The sequence below is a fragment of the Pseudorca crassidens genome, chromosome 11 (genome assembly GCF_039906515.1).
Source record: "Pseudorca crassidens isolate mPseCra1 chromosome 11, mPseCra1.hap1, whole genome shotgun sequence".
NCBI classification, from domain to species: Eukaryota; Metazoa; Chordata; class Mammalia; order Artiodactyla; family Delphinidae; genus Pseudorca; species Pseudorca crassidens.
The window spans coordinates 4,521,419-4,541,966 of record NC_090306.1 but is presented as its reverse complement, the minus strand read 5'-3'; the positions used below and the strand labels follow the sequence as shown (position 1 = coordinate 4,541,966).

Below are 20,548 nucleotides of genomic sequence, written 5' to 3'. Positions count from 1 at the left end.
TTAAATTTTAAAAATTACAAAGCAGTGAAATATACATTGCAAGTATGGATTTCCTGTGATAATCCTTTTATAGAAGTGTATGAGACAAATGTGACTTTTAAATCCCTCCCTTTCAAAAACTTGCTTTTAAGGTACTCTTTCTAAGATTTTATAAGAGTCAAAATAGGACTTTGGATTCTTTACCCCTGTCTCACCTTCCCTTTGTGACCTCGCCCTTGTCCATTAATAACGTTTTGTGGACTGGGAAAGTAGTGTGCCTACATGCGGGCCTGGTGGAAGTTGGTCTAAAGCAGCAACTGGCAGTGTTTTAGTGACACTGAGTCAACATGGTGATGATCAGACAGTGGGGAGCATCTTTATTTCTGCTTACTGTGCTCTCAGCTTCCTTAATCCTTTGGCTTCCTGCGTTACTTGGCCAATAACTGTGTCCCCGTTTCTGTCTCTGCTGTTTTGCCACCTTTTCCACTGTCTTTCCTTGTAGAACTACATTCTCAGATGCTCCCTATCCCATCTAGAACATATTTGCTACAAGTAGTGACTACAACGAATAAAGACATCTACAAAAGCAATAGTTTCATCCAATCCAAATTGTATGCAGATTGTAACTGGCCAGCAGACTGAACTGGAGGACGTCTGACATCATTATAAGATGGTCTGTCTTGATTCCAAGAAACAAAAAGCACTCTATTAGTATGCCCAAATGTAATAACTTATGGAAACTCCTTTGGCACAGAGAAAACTTTCTCATAGAATGTGTCTTGATTTTCTACTCAAGGAAACAACTGTCCAGTAACAACCCTAAGGAGAACACCACTCCAGACTGGGTCCATTACTCACTAACACTTTCCACATCCTTTTCCAAAGAGCCTGGTGATCCCACCAAGAACAAGGTAGGTGCTCTGTCCCTGGAGCAAGAAATTGTCTTCTGAGCATGAATGCTACCATTGCAACTGCTTCTAATGCAAAGCCATGTAGACAGACAGAAAACTGGGCTGTGCAGGACCAGGGTCAGAGACTGTCAGGGTTTGTACTATGACAGTTCGAGTTGAAGTGGGTGTAGTATGATCAAAAGATGTTCAGTTTATGCCTATTCAATAAATTAGGAGTTTGGGATTAGCAGATACAAACTACTATATATAATATAAAATAGATAACAAGGTCCGGTTACCTATAGTACAGGGGACTATAGTCAATATCTTGTAATAAACTATAATGGAAAAGGATCTGAAAAAGTATGTATCTGAATCACTTTGCTGTATACCAGAAACTAACACAACATTGTAAATCAACGATACTTCAGTAAAATCAAATTTAAAAAAAAATTTTAGTAAATGAATAAAAGGCATTCAAAAAGAGGAGGATGTTTTCACAGAATTCCTGTAACTAGGTGTAAAGCCAACAGCTTGAAGGGTGCAGTCAGGTGCAGGGATAAGGCTTCATTCACAAAAGGTGGGTGAGAGCTGCTACCCAGCTCTTCCTTTGTCACCTCAAGTCTGTTTTATTAGGTTTTATTAGGTATTAAGTGGTGGCTTTCACAGCAGGGCAATTTAAAGGTACCATTTGGCCTATGAAATCAAAATAAATGTATTAGGTATCTGTTTTTCACATGGTGCTGTATTATGAAATATACAGAAGCGGTAAGACTGGAAAAAATCAAGCTATGGTGTTATATGAAGACACACCAAACACTAAGCTGATAACAAATACATAATTTACATACTTTAAAATACTAGATGGTAAGGATTTTAGATGAAGTCTGTAGTTTTGTATTTGGACTGAGAAGGATGAGATTAAGACTATTTCCCTGAGTGTTCTAGAAGCCTTCTTGGACGGGAGTGGTCTCAGACACTCCAAGTATAATGTGAAGAAGATGGCTTGGCCGGCTGAGAAGAGAAGGGGCATCCTCGGTGTCGGGTCCAGATGCGAGCAGGAGTAGATAAAGGAGGCGGGATACACAGCCCGGATGGTGAAGAAGCTGATCGCAAGAGCCTTCTGCGGATACCGGGCAGGGCCCGGGCCTTCGTGCAGACATTGGGGAAGACTGTCTCACTGAGCGTCGGGTTCTCTATTTGTACAAACAGTTAAGCATGCCTACGACAGACAACACGGTCCTCAAGGCTTTAAAAACACACTTTGGAAATGAGGCAGGCACTGAGCCTGAGGTCTCCAGTCCCTACTGCCCTTTCCTCCCCTGCCCCCATTTCTGTTCTCAAAGCACAAAACCCAGCGAGGCTGTAACCTTGCCTCGATGGGGAAGGGTGGCACCAGCTGTTCCTCGGAATGACATTGCAACGGGAATGGAAGAAATGCATGAAAAGGAATTTCAAGAGAAACACAGCTTAGGTTGCCTGGGCACTGGCAGACGTCTTACTGGCACAGTACATGCTGTCTGTGCCACTGCAGTTGGATCCTGGCTGATTCTCACAAGAAGAAGGAATGTTCCACAAAGGAAAGGTGAATTCACGGAGAGCTTCCTGTTCACGAGGCCCTCGGGAGAATCAGCAGAGCCGTGTTGAACAAAGCTGAAGGAGTGGCTCCTCAGGCCTGTTCTCCAGCTTCCAGGTGAGGGAGTTCGCTTCTGCTGCTTAGTTTTCCCATTTAGGTGGAGTTGGACTGCTTTGCCTAAAAGAAGTCAGGGCAGTGTAAACATCCTTATCATTATTTAGAAATAATAAACAATATTTTATAACACCTATTTACAAAAAGTTCCATGTGTTCAGAACCATTTAGATGGATGGTTTTCTATCCTTGAACCATCAAAGAACATTTCCATTATCTCCCCCATATTTCCCTGAAATGTTCTGAAAACTTTCCCTTAGCAAACAATTTGAGCAGTTATCTGTTTTTCATTCATCAAAGACATGTCTGTGGAGCTGAGAGGTAGATGGTATTAGCAAGCAATAGATAGTATCATGGCATAGGATTATCACTGTACAGGGACTTCCCTGGTGGCGCAGTGGTTAAGAATCCACCTGCCAATGCAGAGGACACAGATTTGAGCCCTGGTCCAGGAAGATACCACGTGCCACGGAGCAACTAAGCCCGTGCACTGTAACTACTGAGCCTGTGCTCTAGAGCCCGTGCGCCACAACTACTAAGCCTGCGTGCTGCAACTACTGAAGCCCGTGCTCCTAGAGCCCGTGCTGCAAAAAGAGGAGCCACTGTAATGAGAAGCCCGCGCACCGCAACGAAGAGTAGCCCCCGCTCGCCGCAACTAGAGAAAGCCCGCGCACAGCAACGAAGACCCAACACAGCCAAAAATAAATAAAATACTGATGAATTACACAAAAAAATTATCACTCTATAGTTCCAGGCAGGTTCACAAAATCAAAAACAAAACCTTGTCATTTTATGTTAACCTGTGAAGTCTTGTTCTAGTGAAATGTATTTTTGGAAATATTTTTTTTCAATAGCTCAGTGACATATTTAAGACAACTCTAAGGACCACTAATTCCAGAAACCTCAAGGTGGGAAACACAGCTTTAGAAGGAAATGTTTACATGAGAATATGTTACAAAGGGAGGGTGGGGTAAGGACCACGTAGCGGCAGATTGACCTGAGTCCCGTTCAATACACAGCAAGTGTTTGCCGAGTTTCTTCTGTACACGAAGGCACAGAGCTGAGCAAGATGCAGCCTCTAGAAGGCAGTACAAAGGCGATGGACTTGAGGAGCTATTTGATTAAAGTAAGAAGATTTAGACTTTTCTGTGGCCTGTGATGCTGACAGTCTCTCATGACCAGAACAAAAGCCCAACTAAAGCCCGGGAATGGACGGGTAGCCTCCTGAGGTTCCCTGCAGGACTAACACGTGAGGTCCTGTTCCATATGCACAGCTACAGTTACTACTACTGCTGCTTTTCCTGTCTCCCCAGAAGAAGCAGAGTTCCTCCCGTGTCCGAGTCTGGGAACTGGCTCAACTTCATGCTGCGCGCAGTGAATCCTCACTCACCGTGGCCCCTACGTTTGCAAATTCTCCTGCTTGCTGAAGTGTGCTTGTAGCTCCGAAATAATCAGGCATTTACAAAAGCGATAGTCTCATCACCCCCAAGTTGCGTGGGTATTGTACCCAACCCTCAGGGTGAAAGGGGGGCCCTTGGCACCGTCTTGGGCATCATTTGTGCACAGGCACAGAGCAGCGGAGAACCGAGTCGCCGGGCACACACACACTCCCAGTTGAGAGAAGAAGGGTGACCCTCCGCCTTCGGTCTCAGCTCCACCAACATAAACAAGTGTCCTTTCCAAGGTCTATTTCCTGCCACATTGTTTACATTCTTGTGCTTTTTCTTGGTGATTTTGCTGTTTAAAATGCCCCCCAAGTGTAGTGCTGAAAGGCTATCTGGGGTTTGTAAGTGCAAGGAAGGTGTGCTGTGCCTTATGGAGAAATACAGGTGTTACGTGAGCTCTGTCCACTTAGGCATCAGTTGTGGCGCGGCTGGTCGTGAGTTCAGCGTTGATGAGTCAACAATCTGTATTAAATAAGGAGTCTTTAGAAAGGAACGCACATAAGAAAGGTTATGTATTGACTGGCAATGAAAATGTGATGAGAGGCTTGCAGGATTTGCTAACTCAGGGTCCACAGCGCCAGAGTCGACTGTCTGCCTGTCTTCTCTCGCAGGCAGGAGAGCATGACGAGCTCTCTGCGGATGCCTTTGGCACATAGAGAATGAAACCCAGAACACAGTACCCAAGAAGCACGCAGATCCTTTCTGGAGATGTCAAGGGATGAAGCAGAAACCGTGCAGTTTCGGTGTGACACCTGTGTTAGTGGGTCTCTCCCTCCCTCTGTGTTCTCTTCTGCTTTCTATCCTTCTTTCCTTTTCTTTCTTTATGGTGAAGTCCTGGTTCCTTGTTATCTGCTCCTCTGTGCTCAAAACTCTCAGCATGACAGTCTGACATCAGAGATGGGAACCCAGTTAAACAAATCTGCCTCAAAGACTGCCTCCCTGATTTACTTGCCATGGCTTGTCTCCAGGCGTATTAGCTACCCTCGGAAGCGTGTTTCCTCAACTGTAAGCTAGGAAACGTTAATAATAGTATCTACCTCACTTAGTAGTTGGGAGGATTAAAGAAGAAAGCGCACACGACCTGGCATATAACCATTCTATAAATATGTGCTGCTATTATCCTTCCTTCCTTTCTTCCTTCCTGTCTGACCTTTCTCCTCTTTTCCTTCTTTCCTTTCACTGGATTGTAGGGACACAAAGTCACTTACCTCACTGTGTCCTGAGGCAGCGTGCAGCCCAATTGAGTTGGGACGAGAACTCAGGGTAACTCGCAGGACCAGTCCGCACACAGGAAGGTACACAGTCAGTGCAGAGCGCGATGCACATAGTTGGCTGTGGACGTCCAAACAGAAACACGAGCAATGCGTTGGGCCGAGAGGGGTGTTGAGCCCCTTGGGAGCAGACGGCCTGGCCCTTTCTCTCTCTGGCATGGAGTGCGTATCCCCTGGAGCTTTCGTCCCTCTTGATGGGCAAGCGCAGATCTCCTGGCAGACACACAACGCCACCTGTGCCAGGAGTGGCAACAAATTCAAAGGGCGGGGGGGCAGGTGAGAGTGTCAGGAGGAAGTCACAGGGTAGGTGACTGACCCTGTATTTGATGGAGCAGGAAGGACTCTCACATTTTTATCGGGTGAATCTGGATTTTGGATGTAACGATAGTATGAAGTAGTTCGGAGGTTTGAAGTCCGCTGCCCCCGGAGCAGGAGCATGGAATTTGCCCCTGTGATGCTTTCTTCCCTGGTTCGTCCCTGAGGATCTCCTGTCTGTGAGCTGATCAGCTGTGTGCTGTTGTGCAGATGACTCACTGAGGCCAGAGGACTAAATACTGGCAAAGGATTCAGTTCCAGGACGGTTAGGGAAGACATCCCAGGGATGAGAGAAGAGAATGTGAACTCAGAAATCCCTGGTCCACTCCTTCGGCTCTGCGTGTGGTGACGGTGAAGTAGGGAGGGGGCAAGAGAGCAAGTTCATTTCTTTGTTCTTTTCTAAAACCCTCTAGGCCACCTTGTCTGGTGTAGCACATTGGACATTTACTCTTCTGTGTAAATTTTCTTTTATTGTGAAATACTTCACACATACAGAGAAGCTAGGAGAATTAGATAACAAATCCTCATTTCTCTACTACCTATGTGCAATCTTAACATTTTGCCGTGTTTGCCTCGGGTCTCTCTTAAGACATAAAACATCAAAGACACAGTTGAACCCTTGTCCCTTTTGCCCCTCCTGCATTCTGTGCTCCTCCTAGGTCAGCTGTTTCTCAGTAACAAACCACCTGGAAACTTAGTGGCTGCAACAATAAGCCCTGTTACTCCTCATGACTCCTTGGTCATCTCGGCGGCTCTGGTCTTACCTGGGCTCCGTCTTCAGACCCGCTTCAGTAGGTCAGGTGGGTGGCTCTGATGACCTTGGCTTGTCTCTCTCAGGTGGTTGGAGGTCAGCTGGCTGTAGGCTGGAATAGGCTGACCTCAGCTGGGACACCTGGACTGTCCTTCACTGGGTCTCCTCCTGCAGGAGGCTGGCCCCAACTTGCTCACGTGCGTCAGTAGTTCGGAAAAGACGGAGGGCTCGTGCGATGCCTCTGAGGCCTAGACTCAGAACTGACACACATCACTTGTATACCACATTCCGTTGGTTAAAGCAAGTCCCAAAGCCATCGCATAGTCTAGGAGCGAGGTAATAGGCTCCCTGTTTTGATGAGAAGTGCTACTAAAGTCCCATAGCAAAAAGCATGGACACAGGGTGGGGAGAAAATGTGGGAATATTTCTGCTACCAATGTATCAGTCTTTCCTCAGTAGTGATTGCTGTCTTAACTCTGATGTTCTTCATTCTCCTGGGTTTATTTATAGTTTCAGTGCATATCTGTATAGTGTACATCCATGTCTATATAGTGTAGCCATAAAACGTGTCGTATTGAGATGTGCCGAAGGTGTCATACTGAAAGCATTATCTTCTGCATGTCACTCAACAACTTGCTTTTGTTAAACCCCATATCACGCTTTTGAGATTTAACCATACTGATACAGATAGAGCCACTTCATTCATTTTAGCTGCTATATACTACTTTTGAGTACTCTGAATTATATGCTTACGGCCCAGTTTGTTTATTTGTTTACTCTCCTTTTGATGGACAGTGAGACGCTTTGCATTGTGCATGCACGTTAGCTTCTCCAGGGTGTGTCTCTGTGAGTGGAATTGGTGGATTCTAGAGTATTAACAACTTCGAATTTGTTAGTTCCAAATTTAACTCCAACGTGTTTGTCCCAAATAACCCTCCCACTGACAGCATATGAACACTCCTTTTTTCCTCCATATCCTTGTAGAAACCAGGTAAGAACTTTCAGAAATTTTAATTTTTGCCATTCCAGTAGGAAATAGTGCCATTTGGTTTTGCATTTCTGTTGTCACTGGTGATGTTGTGTAGCATAGCATGTTTGTTGGCCATTTTGATTTCCCTGGTCATGAACTGTTTGAATAATTTTTGAGGAACCTCCAGACTGTTTTCCACAGTGACTGCACCTGTTTACATCCTCATCAACCGTGCACAAGGGTTCCCTTTTCTACACATCTTTGTCAACACTTGTTGTCTCTTGTCTTTTTGATAGTAGCCATTCTAACAGGTGTGAAGTGATATCTCATTGCACTTTTGATTTGCATTTCCCTGATTATTAGTGATATTGAGCATCTTTTCATGTACCTATTGGTTATTGTATGTCTCTTTGGGAAAATGCCTATTCAATTCCTCTGCCGATTTTTTAATTGAGTTGTTTCTTTGTTTTTGTTATTGAGTTGTATGAGTTCCTTATATATTTTGGATATTAACCCCTTATCAGATACATGATTTGCAAATATTTTCTCCCATTCCATACATAGGTTGCGTTTTCATTTTGTTGATGGTTTCCTTTGCTATGCAGAAGCTCTTTAGTTTGGAATAGTCCCACTTGTTTATTTTTGCTTTTGTTGCCTTTTAGTGTCAAATCCAAAAAATCATTGCCAAGGCCAATGTCAAAGAGCTTATGCTATACGTTTTCTTCTAGGAGTTTTATGGTTTCAGGCCTTAACATTCAAGTCTTTAATACATTTTGAGTTGAATTTTGTGAGTGGTTTAAGATGAAGGTTCAGTTTTATTCTTTTGCTTGTGACTGTCCAGTTTTCCCAACACCATTTATTGAAGAGCCTGTCCTTTCTCCATTATATATCCTTGGCTCCTTTGTCATAAATTAATTGACCATTTGTGTGTGGATCTATTTCTGGGCTCTCTATTCTGTTTCACTATTTTATGCCAATACTATACTCTTCTGAGTACTATGGCTTTGTAATGTAGTTTGATCAAGAACTGTGATGCCTCCAGTCTTATTCTTTCTCAAGATTGCTTTTGCTATTCAGAGACTTTTGTGGTTCAATACAAATTTTAAAATTATTTTTTCTATTTCTGAGAAAAATGCTGTTGGAATCTTGACAGAAGACTACATTGAATCTGTAGACTGCTTTGGGTAGTATGGAATTTTAATAATATTAATTCTTCCAATCCTTGAGCACAGAATATCTGTTTATTTATTTGTATCTTCTTCAGTTTCTTGCATCAGTGTCTTAGAGTTTTCAGTGTAGAGATCCTTCACCTTCTTGGTTAAATTTATTCCTAGATATTTTATTCTTTTTGATGTAATTGTAAATGGGATTCTTTGCTTAATTTCTCTTCCTGATCGTTTGTTGTTAGTGTGTAGAAATACAAATGATTTTTATATTGATTTTGTATCCTGCACCTTTACCAAATTTGTCTATTGGTTCTAACTTTTTTGGTGGCCTCCTTACAGTTTTTTAACATATAATACTATGTCAATTTTACTTTTTTTTTCTTATTTGGACACCTTATTTTTTTTCCTGCCTAATTGCTCTGGCCAGGACTTCCAGTGCTATGTTAAATAAAGGTGGCAAGAGCAAGCATCCTTGTCTTGTTCGTGGTCTTAGAGGAAGAGCTTTCAGCTTTTCACCATTGAATATAATGTTAGCTGTGGGCTTGACATGTATGCCTTTTTTGCATCTATTGAGACGATCAAATGATTTTTATCTTTCATTTTGTTAATGCAGTCTGTCATGTTGATTGATTTTTGGATGTTGAACCATCTTTTCATCCCTTCAATAAATCCCACTTGATCATGGTGTATGATCGTTTTTATGTATTCCAGTTTGCTAATAATTTGTTGAGGATTTTTGCATCTATGTTCGTCAAGGATATTGGTCTGTAATTTCCTTTTCTGATTTGTTATCAGGGTAATGTTGGCCTCATAAGATGAGTTTGGAAGTGTTCCCTTTTCTTCTATTTTTTCGGAAGACTTTGAGAAGCATTGGTGTTAATTCTTTAAATGTTTGGTAGAATTCACCAGTGGGGCCTTCCTATCCTAGGCTTTTCTTTGTTGGGAGATTTTTGGTTATGGCTTCAATCTCCTTACTATTAATTGATCTGTCTGAGTTTTCTGTTTCTTTATGATTCAGTCTCAGTAGAGTGAATGTTTCCAGGAATTTACCATTTCTTCTAGGTTGTCTGATTTTTTTGGTATATAATTGTTCATAGTAGTTTTTTATGATTTTTTGTACATGTGTAGTATTAGTTGTAATGTCTCCTCTTTCACTTCTAATTTTGAGTCCTCTCTCTTTTATTCTTGGTAAGTCTGGCTAAAGGTTTATCCATTTGGCTTATCTTTTTTAAAAAACAGCTCTTAGTTTCACTGATCTTTTGTATTCTCTTTTTAGTGTCTATTTAATTTATTTCTACTCTGATCTTTGTTATTTTCTTACTTCTGCTAACTTTGGGCTTATGTTGTTCTTTTTCTAGTTCCTTGAGATGTAAGGTTCAGTTGTTTATTTAAGCTCTTTCTTTTTCCCTTAATGTATGAATTAAAGACCATTCAATTATCTCAAGTTCTTAGGAATCTCTTCTGTTTATGGAGTCTGCATGTTCTTCTACACTGTTGACTGTGTCCTTGTTTGCTTTGTAATTTTTTATTATGAAGTTACCTTCATTGGATCTTTGTAGTAAGTCTGTATAAACTGGTTTGAGAATTTGTCCCTCCAGAAAGGTTTAATGTATTTTTCTTTTAGGCTACCCAAGGGTATTCTTAGCCTAGGACCAAATTTTATGTTAGTTTATTAAAAACTGGTTGTTCCCAAAACACATGGATAGTGTAAACTTGAACTCCAAACCTACTCATGATATGGACTTCTTCCCCACATTCAAATCAAGCTATGTCCATGTTAATGAATGAGGCTTAACAGAAACATGCAGATTATACTTACCAATATCTTACCAGTATTAAACACTTACTCTCTTCTAAGCCCTACGCTCCTTTACCTACTGCATAAGTTTAAGATGTAAATTCAACTTCTGTGACCAAGTATCAAGGTTATGTTGGTGAAGGAAAGATACAATTTTACTTTACTTTTATATTCAAGTCCAAGTTAGAATGCCAGCTCTGCTCTGGAAAGGTATCAGGGTTCCAGGGCTCCATCTTCTGTTCAACTATCAGTAAGGTGCTGCGCTTATTTCATGGCCCAAGAGATCCTGCCACTATGTCTGCATTCCACTCAGCAAGAAGGGGAAAGTGGTAATGGGATACAATCCAAAAGTTGTGCACATCACTGCCACTCACATCGCATTGGCTAGAACATAGTTACGTGTTCACACCTACATGCAAAAGAGTTGGGAAATTGAGTCCCTTCTTTGGGTGCCATGTCCCAAATAAAAACTGGTATTCCTATGTCTATAGAAGAAGAAAACAAATATTAAGGACAACCAGCAGATTGCCTTACCTACATTATATCATTTTAATCTTTAAGCAAGCCTATGAGATAGATATTGTATCTGTTTTATATCTAAGGAAAAGTAATTTGCCCAAGGTAATACAGTTACTAGAGAGGAGTTTAGACTCAAAGCCAGGTGTCTGTGACACCAAAATTCTTCAAAGTGCTGTTGAAAGTCAGACCTGAATGCGTGGCTAGTTACATTTGATTAGAGCTCACTGTCAAAATATTGAAGGAGACTTTGGAGTCAAAAAGACCTGAACTGATCCACCAGCAGGGCCAAGGCTAAGAAGAGGTAAACAAAATGCCAAGAGTGAAATATATAAGAAAGCATTCACTCTCAGGGGTGTGTAAGCATTCACAGCCCTGAGAGTAAATGCTCCTTAAATTTGCTCCGTAGCCATCTCACTTGCCTCACCCTACTGCCAACCCTACTCATCATTTCCATTACTAACCAGATATGGCCTTGGACAAATATTTCATGTCTTTGACTGTTTGTTTACTTGTCTCTAAAGTACATTTTCCCCCCTCTCAACTTCATAAAATCAGGCAAGAAAAAAAAAAGGAAATGTGAGAATGCTTTACAAATTATAAAGTTATGAAAAGATAAGATTTAATTTGATTCTTGAGAGCCAAAGCCATTTTTGAATATGAGGATCTTAATATCTTTTGGGGGGTGAGGCAGGACCTGGATGGGTGGGTGGGAAGATGGAAGGAAATTAAATAAGTATGTGTTGAGTATGTCATAAACTGTTTTAAATATGGAAATATTACATAAAGGTGAACAAGACACATCATCTCATCTCCTGTCCAGTAGGAGAGATATATTAGATCAATAAACAAATACATATGTAAGCGTATGGGAAGATAAGGGGAACATAAATTATATGACAATAAGGGAAGGCTTTTAGGATAAAATGACATTTAAGCTAAGACCTGAAAAGTTAATATTAGTTAGCCAGACAGAGTACAGGAAGATGCTTTCCCAGGTTGAGGAAATAAAATGAAACAAATAAACAAAAATTTTAAAAACAGCAGTTGCAGTAAGTACACTGAGTAGGGAAACTAAATTCCCAGATTTCTGGTACAGGGAATGTACCAGGGAAATCATAGTGAGGGAGAAGTTGAAACCTACACCATAAAATAGTTTATGAGCTCCAGAGATGTGCCAGCATGGACCTGATCCTAAACCTCATACTAAAAACTTTGAGAATTGAACGACGTGATAGACCACCACCCAGATTCCAGGCTGTCCACTGAGAAGCACCATGCAAGAAAACTTCTAATAGCACTGCAAAGACTTTGAAAATGGAACTGTCATTCAAACCATAACCCACAACATGTTTGTCTGAACTTGTGGCCTGAAACAAACTGGGTTGATTTCCTGCTAGGAGAAAAATATCAACATTCTCCATAGGATTTGAACAAAACCTAGAATCTGATAACATAATATTTTAAATGCCCTGAATACAATCTAAAAACACTTGCCGTACAAAGAACAAGAAAAATCTCAACTCCCAAAAGACAACCTAAGATGGCACAGACGTTGGGATTACACCACAAAGCTATTAGTAAAACATGCCTTATGAAATAAGTACAGACTCTCTTGATGAATATAAAGAATTCTTAGCCAAGAAATAGATATAAAGAAGAACCACATGGAAACATTAGAGCTAAAAAATTCAGTCTTCAAAATAAAGGAATCCTGAATAGGATCGGAAGCAGAATGGAGATGACAGAGAGAGGAATTAGTGAACTTGAAGACAGATTGATAGAACATCTTCATACTGAACAACAGAGCGAAAAAAAGGTTGGTGAAAAAATGAGCTGAGCCTCAGGGAACTGTGAGAAAATAGAAAAATGTCCGACACTCATGTCATTAGAGTCCCAAGAGGCGAAAGAATGTGGTGCTGAAACAATATTCAAAGAAATATCGGCTGAAAACTTCCCAATTAATGAATGATATAAACTTACAGATTCAAGAAGTTCAGTAAATCCCAAACAGGATAAATTCAATGAAATCTGCAGCCAGAAAATAACAATGCGTTACCTACAGGGCAACACCAATAGGAGCGGCAGTAGATTTCTCATTAGAAACCATGGAAGCAGGAGGAAGTGGAAGAAGACCATCAACCCAGAATTCTACCCAGTGAAAACATCTTCAGGCATGAAACTGAAATAAAGACATTCTCTGATGAAGAAAGACTAAGAGAATTTGTTGCCAGAAGACCTGCTTTAAAAGTATTGCTAAAGGAAGTTCTTCAGACATTAGAAGTTCAGGAGGAAACTTGGGGCATCAGGAATGGAGGAAGAGCCACAGAAATGGTAAATGTCGCGTACATATGATAGACTATTCTCCTTTTGAGTTCTTTAAAATATACTTGACAGTTGACAGCAAAAATTGTAACATTGTGTGATGAGCTTTTCAATGTATGTAGATGGTATGCACAAAACAACTACAATGTGAAGGGACCTATATGGGGATAAGTTTTCTAAATCCCATGAAAGTGGGAATACTGAGCCTAAGCAGACTGTAAAAACAAACAAATCCTGAGACAAGGAATTTGATGCATTCAAGTAACGAATGCAAAGAAGTCACATTTTACCGAAGGGCTATTGGGTCATGATTGCTTCTTCCTCATCTTAGAAAAATTCCAAATAGAAGCTTTGCCTCATAGCCCATCCTCTCACACACCCTCATATCTAATCACTCACCAAATCTTGCATATTTCTCTCAAATGTTTCCATTTCTCTCCAACCCATTGGTGCCTTTATAGTCCTGGGCATTATTTCTTACCTGTATACCATCCCCGCAACTGTCCTCCCTAACCCAGTTTTGCTTCTTCTCCTCTCTTCATCCCACCCCAATTATCTAAAATTCAAATACCATCATGTTGTGTTCCTGCTGAAAAGACATCCGTCCCTCCCTCCTAACTTTTAAAATAGTGAACCCTTTAGCCTGGTTACAAGGCCTTTCATTGTCTGCCTCCCAGTCACCTCTCCAGCCTCATTTCCTGGCACTCTCCAATCTCTCCCCTGGACCACAGTCTCTCGACCAGCATAGTAAATGTTTTAGGCTTTCTGGACCATACGTCCTCTGTTGCAATGACTCAACTCTAGCTGTAGCACAAAAGCAGCCATAGGCAATATGTAAATACATGGGTGGAGCTATGTGAAAATAAAGCTCTAATTACAGAAACAAGTGGCCGGCTGAACTTGGCTCTTGAGCCACTACGTGGAGACCCCTGCTTTAGACAACTGAACTACCTGTGGACGTGGCATTTTCTTTCCTCTTTTGAGCACTGCACAGTCTACTGTCTGGAATGCCTGTCTCCTTTGTCTGGCTACCCTTATTCATCACCAGGTCTCAAGCTGGATGCCACTTCTTCGAAGACTCCCTGGACTCCCTACCCTCTACCTCCATTGTTGCACTTACCGCACTAATGTATTTACCTGCTAGCATATTTACACAGATACTTGTCTGTCTTCTCCCACGTGTCTGTAAGCCTCTGGAGGGCAGAAACTATATCAAGCCCACACTTTAATCCCTAGTGCCTGGAAGAGTACTTGGCACATGTACGAACGAATAAAACTTTAATTTTTTCCATTGAGTGAATGGAAGGCCAGTAGCTCTCTGGCTGGCCCAGCCCCAGTCTTCAAACTTCAGAACTGGGAAAACACTGCCTGGCTAGATGGTTGCATCGTCATGGAAGCTGTGGTCTGTTTTGTGTAAGCCATCCCTTCCCTTTGGCCTGGCTTCCTCTTCCAGGGAAGCAGAGGTCCAAAATTAAGGGCCAACCCCTCTATCTCCTCTCAGACAGCACCCATCCCATCCACCGGCAGCTCAGAGCTGTCTGACCCCACTTCTGGCAGGCATTCTCAGCCACTGATTTTAAAAATAAGCCCCGTGGGGGAAATTACTACATCTCTTTCCAAAGACTGTTGTAGATGCCAAAGTGGTGGTCAATGAACAATTTGTGGTTAAGGGTGGAGCAACGACCATTCAACCAGGCATCCTGGGGACTCTCCCTGCCTGTTCAGCATCCTCCCTTTCCAGCCCATCACCAATGAAATGGGAAAGGGCAACTTTCTCTACTAAGCCATCAGGTAACTAGAGTAAGTCCCCTACGTTCTGAGAGCATGTTCATAAGTTCAGTGTGTTCATAAGTCCAACAAAATTAGCCTAGGTACCCAACTAACACAATCAGCTATATAATACTATACTATAATAGGTTTATAATGCTTTTCACACAAATAATACATAAAAAACAAACAAACACAACAAATATAGAAAACATTTTTAATCTTGCGGTACAGTACCTTGAAAAGTATAGTAGTGCAGCACAAGAGCTGGCGTACAGGGGCTGGCATCGAGTGAACAGGCAGGAAGAGTTACTGACTGGAGGAGGGAGAGGAGGTGGGAGATGGTAGAGCTGAAGGATCGCCAGCACCAGGAGACGGAGGAAGCTGCAGTTTCACTCACGCCTGACGCTGATGGCGCAGGTTCTGGTTCCTTGCTGGGTTCAATTCTATCTATAAAGATACTGTACTATATACAGTACTGTACAGTAAAAGCACAAAAGCACAACCACTTGTAGAGGATGCATGCACATGACAGTGTACGCCAGACACGTGAACTAACTTAACGTGATTGGACATGCAAATGCACATTCACACCTTTGAAAGTTCACAGCTTGAAGGTTCGTAGGTAGGGGACTTACTGTAGCTGAAGGGTCAACCAGGTATCCTGTTCTGATCCAGTGCTAAATATCAAGTGAAGACCTGGACCCTTCCTGCAGGACCTTACAGTCTAGTTGAAAGAACAAGACAGGCACATGTGAACCATTTAGAGATTAGGGAAATGCATTTATTCATTCACTTTTTTTTTTTTTTTTTTTGCGGTACGCGGGCCTCTCACTATTGTGGCCTCTCCCGTTGCAGAGCACAGGATCCGGACGTGCAGGCTCAGCGGCCATGGCTCACGGGCCCAGCCACTCTGCGGCATGTGGGATCTTCCCGGACCAGGGCACGAACCCCTGTCCCCTGCATCGGCAGGCGGACTCTCAACCACTGCGCCACCAGGGAAGCCCCACTCATTCACTTTTAAAGGTGGCTACTCAATGCCAGGCACTGTGGGATGCTGAGTCACAAAGATAAAAAGGAAGAGTCCCTTCACTCAAGGAACAGTCTACTAAAGTTTATGCCAAAGTAGGAATACCTCATGGAAAGGGGTTAGAATAGAAGAGATCCATGAAGCCTAAGGTCAGAGAAAGTTCCATCAAGGAGGAAGAACTCGAACTGGTCTTGAAGAAACTATGAGATAGAGATTTATGAACGGAAGGGCAAGAGAATTTTAGGTCGAGGAAGTGACAGGACCAGAGGTCGGGAGAACTGCGCTGAAGAGTGGAGAAGAGAGGTGAGTAGAGGGAAATAAGTCTGGAGAAATAATGAAGGATCATATTGTGGAAGACCTTGAAGACTGGGCATTTAACTCCGAGGGTGAAGACGATAACAGCCTTCTTTTAAAAAACTGAGCTCTAATTCACATGCCATAAAACTCACATTTTTAAAGCATAAGTTTTTACTGTTGTCACAAAGTCATGCAACCCTCACCATGATCTAATTCCAGAACAGATAGTATCCTTCTGAACAGAAAATGCATGGGATAAAGTTGTGTTTCAAGCAGATCACCCCAGCTACAAAAGCAGGGATGGTTACGTGAGGAGAAACAGGGCACAGAAACAAACTAAGAGGCTCAGAGGCATGGGGACCTGGACAGGATATGACATAGTGCCACCTCCTGCCTACAGTCTTCTCACTCCATCCAGGACAGCAGGATTTGTGGCAGGATAATTTATTGAGATAAAAGACTATGTCTTCTTTCCTTTGTATCTCCCTCCCTCATTCCTGGATGGTGGAGACATTGTGTTCCCTCATGGACGCAGTTTGGGGGAACAAGGCCAAAAGCAACTTGCCTGTGGACAACCCTCCTGTTTAGAAATTCTGAACTCAATGTTGGGATGCTGTTGGGATGAGGGAGAGCAAGGAGACCCTTTGAGAGTAATGAGAGCTGAAACTGAGAAGGCAGAGAGAACAGAGTGGAAGATTCCCCCAAACTTTGAAGAACCAGTGATTTCTTGTTCTGACACTAGTAGGGAACTCAGAGCGGGTGATGGTGCTGCATCTTGGAAGCTTGACCCCAAGCCCTAGGGCTCCAGGGCTCCGAGCCTCCAAAGGGACTCCTGTACCCAAGGGAACGTATGAGCTCGACTAAGTGGACCAAAGACCAGAAGGGCCTCTCTCCTAAGCATTCTGTTCTGCATAAAACTCCTGGGATTTTGTCCTGCCCTGAGGAGTGAGGACCCGAAATGATGAAGGGGCCTCCATTAACCAGCATGGCAGGATGGGGCTCAGTGTCACAATTAGACAAGTTGAGGTACTGTGGAACTTCTTGAGAGCTAGCATAGCATAGTGGTTAACAGCACGGATGCTGGAGGACTGAGTCTTGGCACTGCTACTTATTAGCTGTAGAGCCTGGGCATGTTACTAAACCTCTCTGTTCCTGGGTTTTTCCTCAAAATGGGGATAATGAGAGTCAATTACCTCACGGTGGTGTCATGAGGATTAAATGAATGAACATATGTAGAACAGTTATAACCCTGCCTGGTACATAGAAAGACTGATTGCTTGTTATTACTAACTAATGAGAGGAAAACAAATAGTTACGGGGAGAGAGGAGTTTCCCTGTAAAGGAAGAATACTATTGCATGGAAATAAGGGTGGGAAAAAGAGTAGAGGGAATAAAGAAGAAAAATTGGGCGAATTTTAAGGATGAAAGACTTAATTAAGGTAGATAACCATTTAGACATGAAGGAGAAAGGAGAGGAAATAAAAACAGGCGGATGAAGATAAATGAGGCTTGAGAAATAGATGGTTTGATAGACAACAGATAGACAGATAGATAGATGAGAGTAGATAGATAGATGGATAGTAGATAGATAGATTGATATAGACAGATAAAAAAATATTGAAAAATAGGGCTTCCCTGGTGGTGCAGTGGTTGAGAGTCCGCCTGCCAATGCAGGGGACACGGGTTCGTGCCCCAGTCCGGGAAGATCCCACATGCCGTGGAGCAGCTGGGCCCGTGAGCCATGGCCGCTGAGCTGGCGTGTCTGGAGCCTGTGCTCAACAACAGGAGAGGCCACAACAGTGAGAGGCCCGCGTACCGCAAAAAAAAAAAAAAAAAAAAAATTGAAAAATAAATAGATCACAATGAAAACGTTATAGAGGTAGAAAAGTGGTGGCAAAAAGTAACTGATTAAATTATATAAATGAGAGAGATCAACTATTATAGATGATAAACTCAGAATAAAATATAAACAATAGCATCAGTTACTAAAAGGAAAAAAATCATAAAGGGAAAACGAAAGGGAGGGTGGCGGTGAGGACCAGGTCGGGAGGGACTGGATGACTTAGTCTGTGGGTGGAGGGGCTGCTCTCCCTCTGCCTAGCCCTGCCCCCCTCCTCTCCACCCACCCCACTCCTACGATGCTCAGCCCCGGCTTCTCTGGTTTCCAAACCATGCTCCTCCACTTGGGAACTCCCTGTTCTCTGTTCCACACAGTTCAGAAATGGATTTTCTTCTCTCTGGTTTTCTAATTGCTTTGTGGATGCAATTCTTGTCTCCATTCCAGAAGACTATGTCCCCAATGGGAGTAAATCCACCCCTCACTCCACTTTCTTGGTATCCCGCCCCATGTGGGGCTGAGAGAAAAATGGGTTGAAGGGAAGTCCTGTTGTAGAAGTGGGGATCGTAGGGGCAATCCAATCTCCAACTGCCACTGTTACCACCCTGCAGGACATCATCAATCACCCCTGGAAGGTTCATCTCTAAAATCTTAACCTGGAGGAGATTGTTCAGCCTGCCCTGCACAGAAAACACGCATACAGTATCTGATGGGCCTTCTCAATTGTGCCTCTCAAGGGTCCAGTCCTCTGTAATTCAGCATTTTCCTATAAATAATTGGTCTCCCTTACAAAACTGTGAGCTCCCAGAGGGCAGAGACTATGTGGATAAAGTTACAAAAATGTTACAGGATGAGGGACTTTCCTGGTAGCTCAGTGGTTAAGAATCCGCCTGCCACTGCAGGGGGCACAGGTTCAAGCCCTGGTCCGGGAAGATCCCACATGCCGCGGAGCAACTAAGCCCGTGCGCCACAACTACTGAGCCTGCATGCCACAACTACTGAAGCCTGCGCCCGCGTGCTCTAGAGCCCGTGCTCCGCAACAAGAGAAGCCACCGCAATGAGAAGCCCGCGCACCACAACAAAGACCCAACGCAGCCAAAAATAAATAAATAAAATAATAATATAAATAAATAAATAAAATAAAGTAATAAAATTTTAAAAAATGTTATAGGATGAGCAGGTGCTTGTATTCTGTATCCATCACTTTTAAGCATCTGAAAATTTCCACCACCGTGCAGTTAATGTGCTTCGTCCTAAGGACAGAAATTGTGTGGTAAAGAGAAGGGAAATGTTGGTATAAGAAAAGAGACAGGAGATTCTCTGTTTACATAGGTACTGAATATAGGACAGAGGCCCTGGTAGTATCCAGAGAGAGGTCTGGTCACCTCAGCCAAGTGAAACTCCCCCAGATTGATCTAAACCCGTTCCTTTCCTTCTAGACAAGAGGAAGGAAAAGTCCCATTCATAACCATGGACAAATAAAAGTCTTCCTCCCTGATTATATACAATTTACAGAAGAGCATTTCATTTGGTGCCCAGGAGCCTGTAATAGCTGGAATTACCCTTGTTCCTCTTCCTCTTTGAAGGGCCAGAGCTGAGAAGTGCTCTGTGATTATGGGTCAGGGTATGACATCTCCATGCCAAACTTACTTGGCCTGGTTTTCTGTGTGAGTGTGAGTATGAGTGTGTGTGTATGTGTGTTTCCAGAGTAAAATTTTCCCCTCTCCTTGCATTGTTTCTCAATTCATAAGAAATGAATTAAAATATTTTTGCCACTTCACGCATCCTTAGTGGAGAGAAAGAAGGAAGGAAGGAAGGAAGAAGGAAAGAAAGAGGGAAGGTGAGAGGCTGGGAGGGAGGGAGGGAATGGAAAAAATAAAAGAACCATTCCCTTACCTTGAAACCTCACATGTGGATTGAGAACTCCAGTATCAACAGAGCAGAAGAGCTGAATTAGTTGGGCTGTGATGTGCTGATGTCTACAGAACAGGAGGTGAGACCCGGAGAGGAGCAGAGTCCCTAGATTGGGAAGGTGAACACTGCCACACAAAGGTGGTTGTGACTGGTTCTCCCCTGGAGTTTTGCAACACGTATAAAATACTGGAAACCCTAATGCTGGGGATGCAAGCTTTTTCTGTTAAGGGCCAAACAGTACATATTTTAGGTTTGTGAGCCACATGGTTTCTGTCACAACTACTCAACTCTGTAGTGCAAAAGGAGACATAGACAATAAGTAGACAAGTGAGCACGGCTGTGTTCCAACTAAACTTCATTTCAGAAACAGGCAGAGGGTCGGATTTGGCCATCAAGATGTAGTTTGCTGACTCCTGCCCCGAATGATTTAATACTATGAGGACCTGGTTTTGAAAAATCTAGGAAGGAGAAGAAAAGGAAGAGGTGAAGACTAGGCAATAGTTGTTTTTAGAACAGGGACCATATGGTGCATCTGGACTTATGGGCTGGGTGCAAAAGGACGAAAAATCACCGTGTGAATCATTTCT

At 42.7% G+C, this 20,548-nt stretch overlaps 1 protein-coding gene across 1 annotated transcript in view; it reads left to right on the top strand.

Moving 5' to 3' along the window:
• FERRY3 (FERRY endosomal RAB5 effector complex subunit 3) overlaps positions 1-14,403 on the top strand; it is a 58,981-nt gene extending 44,578 nt beyond the window's left edge. The window contains exon 14 of the mRNA XM_067695457.1: positions 776-14,403. Coding sequence (XP_067551558.1) covers positions 776-793 — 18 coding nt within the window. The 3' untranslated portion in view covers positions 794-14,403. The remainder of the gene's footprint in view (positions 1-775) is intronic.
• The last annotated feature ends 6,145 nt before the right edge of the window (positions 14,404-20,548 follow it).